The following is a 7,038-nucleotide window of genomic DNA, read 5'->3' as shown; positions in this document are numbered from 1 at the left end:
ACTGATAGTATTTATGTCCTTTAGATATTGTACATGTATGTGGACATAAATAAAGCATTTAAAATGTGTGTGTGTGTGAGTGTGTGGGGAGGGGGGGGGGGTTATATGTGTAAATGTATTGTATTGTATTGATTGTAAGTCACTTTGGAATAAGGCGTCTACTAAATGCCAAAAATGGTGGCCTAGGGTGGTCCAGTGGTCTAGCAACATGGCCTGGGGTGGTCCGGTGGTCTAGCACCGTGGTCTACAGTGCACACATATATGTTGGCATGGGTTCGAATCCGAAAAATGAGTGGGACTGCCCCACTCTGAAAAAAAGGCGTAAATGTAAAAACGTCTTAACGTGTGTGTGTGTGTGTGTGTGTGTGTGTGTGTTCCTGTAGACACGGTGGTGCAGGGTCCTCTGGCGGTGCCTCACCTGGTCCCCCTGCTGAGGCTGATGGAGGGGGAGGACGTGGGGGAGCACACGGAGAGGGGCTGCCAGCTGCTGTACAACACCCTGCAGGCCGCACGCAACGCCGCGCTGCACGCCCCCGAGTACCAGCAGCACGGCCATGCTGTACTGACAGGTACACACACACACACACACACACCATAGTCTACTGACAGGTACACACACACACACACACACACACACACACACACACACACCATAGTCTACTGACAGGTACACACACACACACACACACACACACACACACACCATAGTCTACTGACAGGTACACACACACACACACACACACACACACACCATAGTCTACTGACAGGTGTACACACACACACACACACACACACACACCATAGTCTACTGACAGGTACACACACACACACACCATAGTCTACTGACATGTACACACACACACACACACACACACACACACACCATAGTCTACTGAAAGGTACACACACACCATAGTCTACTGACAGGTACACACACACACACCCACACTCCATAGTCTACTGACAGGTACACACACACACACACACACACACACACACACACACACACACCATAGTCTACTGACAGGTACACACACACACACACACACACACACACACCTTTACACTAATCTACGATCAGGGAACAAACTATTACTGATTTATATATCTGAGTACAGGTTCTCATACAGGTAACACACACACACACACACACACACACACCATAGTCTACTGACAGGTACACACTCACACACACACACACACACACACACACACACACACACACACCATAGTCTACTGACAGGTACACACACACACACACACACACCAACCATAGTCTACTGACAGGTACACACACACACACACACACACAAACACATACACACACCATAGTCTACTGACAGGTACACACACACACACCATAGTCTACTGACAGGTACATACACACAAATACTAAACTTACGACCAGGCATAGACGTTATGGTGAAGAATTATAGATAAGCAAAGAAATTAGTCATGGGTGTGTTTTGGGCGTCTTCTCAATCAACCCAATCAGCGTGCCAGGTGCCATTCCCTTTAAGAACCGGCTGCGTTGAGTCATTAGCGCTCTGCTATTATGGAAGTCCTAAGAAGGAGGTCAGCGCGCTTCTCTGCCTCTCCCTTCTGAAATAAAGCTGTGACCGTATTTGACGTCTTGCCGTGGAGCCACGTGCGTGTTCATGTGTGCCCACATGCATGCGCAAACCGCGGAGGCGCGCTCGTGTTTCAAAACGTGCATGAAGTCTAAACTTAAGAACTTTTCAAACCACTTCTTAGCGATAGGAGCAAAGTCAGATCGCATAATAGCAGGGGCGCCTAGTGCACTTCATTAACATATGAACACTCCCACAATGAGCAATATATGCACGGGAGTTTTACGTCTTATGTGTGGGCGCCTATCGACACCTGCATAATAGCAGTAGCGCGTATGAAGCGCATAATAAGGGTGGCGGTAGGTCTTAACCTGGCGGTGCGTCTTAATTAACACTTAAGACAGCAAGTTAAGAAGTGCATAATAGGGCCCTATATTTTTTTTTTTTTTTTTTTAACCACTTGATTGAAGTTCCCTGGTACATCTCTGTATCATCTCCTATCAGGCTCCTACATATCAGTGTGAGGCGTGTGTTTGTCTTTGATTGGCTGACGGACCTGTCACTCTTTTTTCCAGCGGGGGACTGGGAGCCAATCCCTGAGCTGCTGGAGGCGTTCCGTACGGAGTTCGCCCTGCGTCTGTTCTGGGGTCTGTCAGGGGCCGAGGCCGAGAGGCAGGAGCGCTACGACAAGTTTGACAACATCCTCAGCGTGCTCTCACACAAACTAGAACCCCTGGCTGGACCCCAACTTTGACCCCCCACCTTTTAACCTTACAGACTTGTTAACTGTAGACAACTCTACTGTGACCTCCTCCCAGACAGCCAAGGATCTCGGGGTGATCCTGGACAACCACTTATCCTGTGCGGCGAACATCACAGCGACAGCTACGCTCCTGCAGATTCTTCCTCTACAACATCAGAAGGATATGTCCGTTCCTCACCAGAGAAGCAGCGCAACTCTTGGTCCAGACACTTGTGATCTCCCGCCTTGACTACTGCAACGCACTCCTGGCCGGGCTCCCCGCCTCCGCCATCAGACCTCTGCAGGTCATCTAGAACGCTGCCGCCCATCTGGAGGGGTTAAATCTCCCCATATTCTCCATTGTCACCCCTCTCCTTCACACCTTCCACTGGCTCCCGGTAGCAGCTCGCATCAGATTCAAGACTCTGGTGCTCTCCTACCAGGGCAGCAAAGGGAACAGCCCCTCCCTACCTTCAAGTGATGGTCAGCCCCCAAACCCCTGCCTGGTCACTCCTCTTTTCCACCTGGGCTGGTTGCCTGGTCACTCCTCTTCCACCTGGACTGGTCGCCTGGTCACTCCTCTCTTCCTCCTGGGCTGGTGGCCTGGTCACTCCTGTCTTCCACCTGGGCTGGCGTCTGGTACCACCGCGTCTACGGGGAGGCAGCAGTCGGGCTACTCAGTCACGACTGTTAACTGTCCTGGCGCCCCGCTGGTGGGACGAGCTGCCCACGGCTGTCAGAACTGCAGAGTCGCTACCTAACTTCCATCGTAGATAGAAGACCTCCATCTCTTCAGGCTACATCTTGACTGTCCCTCCTAAAGACCTGTTCATCCCCACTACCCCTCTGTACAGTTTCTCTACTGTATTTGTTTTTCTTATGACGACTGATGTATAGATGATTTAACTTTAACTTTGGATATAGGTGTCTGCTAAATGTCTAAAATGTAATGTTGGATTTTAGTCTCAAGCAGGAGATGATTTACCTGTATTTTCACTACTGACACTTTTTTTTCCCTACACACAGAAACCGATACCTGTAAAAAGCAGGTCAATTGCATGTAAATACCATGAAGGAGGCTCTGGTTGGGCCAGATTCCAATACTGTGCCTTGCTCCCTTCTCTCCTACCCTCTGACCTTGCTCACCCTCAGAGACAAGGTCACCCTCAACACAACCACAAGACTGGTCATGTTGTTTAACATGTACACCGACGTGTCCGATATACACAAGGTACCTGTTCTATGTAGCGTTTAGAGCTCAGGAGGCTGGTGGAGGTAGACATGGGAGGACGGGCTCATCAATGGAATGGGGGATGGCAGGGTTACCACGGGTCCTTGCAACCCTTGGAAGTTTGTGAATTTGACAAAAGAAAATCAAGGTCTTAAACGTTTTTGAAAATAGACATGGGTCATTGAAAGTGCTTGAATTCTCCTCTCTCTCTCTTATATATATATATATATATATATATATATATTCAAAAATGTTTTACTTAGCTCGTCAACTAGTAAATAAGTCTCTGTATTGCTTAACTTTACACATATTTCACAATATATTATTTTGCTGTGCTGTGGTAGAGAAGGCAAGAGACCATCTAGTGTTCACACATTCATGCCTCTCTTTTTAATTGTTGTCTGTGAGCAGATAGTTCCTATTATATCAATTCTCATCTAGTTCTGTCTCAAACTATGCCGTGTTGGGTCCTTGAATTTGAGGGAATTGAGTCTTGAAAGTCCTTGAAAGGTGCTTGAATTTGATGTTTCAGAAGGTGTGGGAACCCTGATCATTCCATGACAACGAGCCTGTCCCCTGTGTCTACGTCCACCAGCCTCCCCTGGTTTAGGAGGCCCTAAAGGGTTGGTCGCTGCAGAGACAGGCCATGAGCAGAGCTGACACCATCCTTGAGTTGACCTGCAGACATGCTCGTGTCTACTGGGCAATGTGCTTTGTTTTATTGCACATTTGCAGGGGGGTATTCCATCAACGTCGCTAAAGGAAAATCCAGGCTTATTTTTGATAACCCTCGTGAGGTTTCTCAACATAAGCCTGGATTTTTAGATAACGTTAACGGAATACTGCCCCCCCCCCCCCCCCAAGGTGTCCAAAAATAGGACCTGGGATCAAATAGTATTTCAAAACTATTTCATTTCATTTCAAACTGTGCTTGACTGGGTACCAACCTCGTAATCGTGAAGTTAGAATTATAAGGTTCTATCAAAATTGAGTTTTTTACATAATCTGATCCATTAGGTGTTTATTAATGCTGGTGTGGTGTTATTTCTAAAATATTGAAATTGTTTAGTTAGTAATTAATAAAATACAAAGGTTCCATCTCACAAAACATAATGGAATGTAAAAACGTTGACGCTCAATATCTCTGAACTACCCTAAACGGAGATAGAACCTTATCATTCTAAGCTCACGAAATGCTAAATGTATATGAAGTTATTTCAAATATTTCGCAAGACTTCTCAAAAATAAGTCTCGCAAAACTGATCAAAAGTATATAATAAGCCTGGATTTTCTTTTAGCGACATTGATGGAATACCCCCCTGGTCAAAATGTTTACTTGTTGAGCTGTGTCTTTGTGTTGACCTTTCTGTTCAGCTTGTTTAGCGCCGTGTTCGTTTCTCTAAACCAAGGTGCTGGACGAGAGACACTCTGTAAAGGGATACCACTGGAACATCGTTGTGTTTTGAAATCTTTTCAGTTCTTTGTAATGTAATAAATGAAACTGTAGAAATTATTTCAACATGTGTACACTTTTGTCCATCAAATGAAACACACACACACACACACAGGCACAACACAAGTCTGATGTTACATAGAACTTTTTTTTTTTTTTTTTCAAATCAAAGATGCAATGATACTGGTAAATACTAAACTGTAAGTTGTTTTAAAATGTGAACATACATAAAAACATGAGGAAATAGTCATAGTCCAGTTCCTTTAAATTCAACTAACAGTGGTGTAGAAACACACTACACCTTGTGAATCCCACATCCATCCCTAGCCTCTACCCCCCCACAAAGCCCCCCGTAGACCTACGAGGATTGGATAGAAATGAGAAAAACAGTCAAAGTTCCATCTCGTCCTCTTGACTGGCTGAGTGGAGGAAATCGCCATTTCGCTTTCACTTCTCCAATCCTCTCAGATCCACAGGAGCGCCAATGAGGGCAAAGGCCAGAGGGGCGATGAGGAATTCAGGAAAACTCACACCCCTCCCTATGCGCTTCATGACAACCCAATGGACTTAAACCAACTGGATAGGCAAGTAGAACATAGAGCATATCGGCACCTCGCCTTTCAGTTTAAAAGCAGAGGTGTTTCAATCTGGGCCTTCTGGTCCTGAGTACTACTGGTGCTGTTTTCTCCACCCTTAAGCCCAGTTTATGCTTCTGCGTAAAATCGACGGCGTAGGCTACGGCGTAGCTTGCGTAGTCTTGCGTAGGCTACGGCGTAAGTACGTAAGTACACGGCAGTGCCTACGCAACCGTAAGCTCTGTGATTGGTCCGCTTGGTAGCACATGATTACGACATGATTCCGACTCTCTCGTTGGCCAAAATGCGGAAGCCATGACAGAAATGTAATTTACTTTTTCTGTAATTACTTATTAATAAAGATTTGAAAAATTATGATAACCATCGTATTATCTTAGTTTAATGTCATTTCAATGCATCATAGAACTTTTATTTACAACAAGCATAACAACAAAAAGATCGCTATTATGCCGCTTTGAGTACACCGTTCCAACGGAGCGCCCTATGGAAGCGTCAGGCACAGCCTTCCTATAAGGAGCGCGATTCACATTTACGAGATGTACAATCCTGTTTATTTAGAAATAAATGATTAGTTACAGGGAGCCCCATGGCTGTTCGTTGGGTTTAAATTATATTTATGATAGACATATTTAATGTAAAGTTATCTATAAGAACTGTGATTGGTCCGCTTGGTAGCGTCACATTCCGACTCGTAAATGCGGAAGTCATGACAGAAATGTCATTTACTTTTTCTGTAATTACTTATTAATAAAGATTTGAAAATGTATGATAACCATCTTATTATCTTAGTTTACTGTCATTTCAATGCATTATAGACATTTTCTTTACAACAAGCATAACAAAAATACGTTTTTTGATCGCTATTATGCCGCTATGAGTACACCGACCAACGCAACGCGGTCCGCGGACCAACGTAGAACTATAAACTTGGAGAGCCCTCGCGTAGGCTACGGCGTAGCCGCGCGTAAATTCGACGCAGGAGTATAAATCAGGCTTTAGTTCAATGTGATTGATTGATTGATTGATTGGGCAGAGACCGCTTCACTTGGTGAAGGTCTGGATCAGTCCCTGATTAGAAGGGAGGGATGACAACCAGTAGTGCTGTGGACCCTCCAGAACCAGGTTTAAATGGACCCAGGTCAGGAGAGAATTTCCACCAATGACATCATCCATTTCACTAAGATCTTTTTGAAGTCAATAAGGAGGGAGCGGAGTAAGAGATTCGGGGACGCACACGCGTTTTCCTCTCACAGGGCTCAGAACACAACCACAGATGGTTAAAACCACAAAGAAAATAACAACCGCAAACAAGACGAGCGGTGAAGGGAAAAGAAAGAAAAAAAAAACAGAAGCCCATTCAGAACGCAGCTGAACCACAACAGGACTGCCTCGTTCTGAGACGGACCGCAGGCGGGGGTCGTTTGACCACAACGGGGACCACAGAC

The 7,038-nt window shown here is 45.6% G+C and overlaps 1 protein-coding gene across 1 annotated transcript in view; it reads left to right on the top strand.

Annotated features, from left to right (window-relative positions):
• The window catches only part of sh2d3a (SH2 domain containing 3A), a gene marked incomplete at its 5' end in the record, with an annotated part of 39,282 nt that extends 34,237 nt beyond the window's left edge, over positions 1-5,045 (top strand). Inside the window, 2 exons of the mRNA XM_080524562.1 lie at positions 384-569; positions 2,147-5,045. Of these exons, the coding sequence (XP_080380688.1) occupies positions 384-569; positions 2,147-2,325 (365 nt within the window). The 3' untranslated portion in view covers positions 2,326-5,045. The remainder of the gene's footprint in view (positions 1-383; positions 570-2,146) is intronic.
• Between the last annotated feature and the right edge of the window lie 1,993 nt (positions 5,046-7,038).

Source organism: Nansenia antarctica (assembly GCF_963989245.1).
Source record: "Nansenia antarctica genome assembly, chromosome: 2".
NCBI lineage: Eukaryota > Metazoa > Chordata > Actinopteri > Argentiniformes > Microstomatidae > Nansenia > Nansenia antarctica.
The sequence above is the reverse complement of the archived record's forward strand: the minus strand, read 5'-3'. Positions and strand labels throughout refer to the sequence as shown.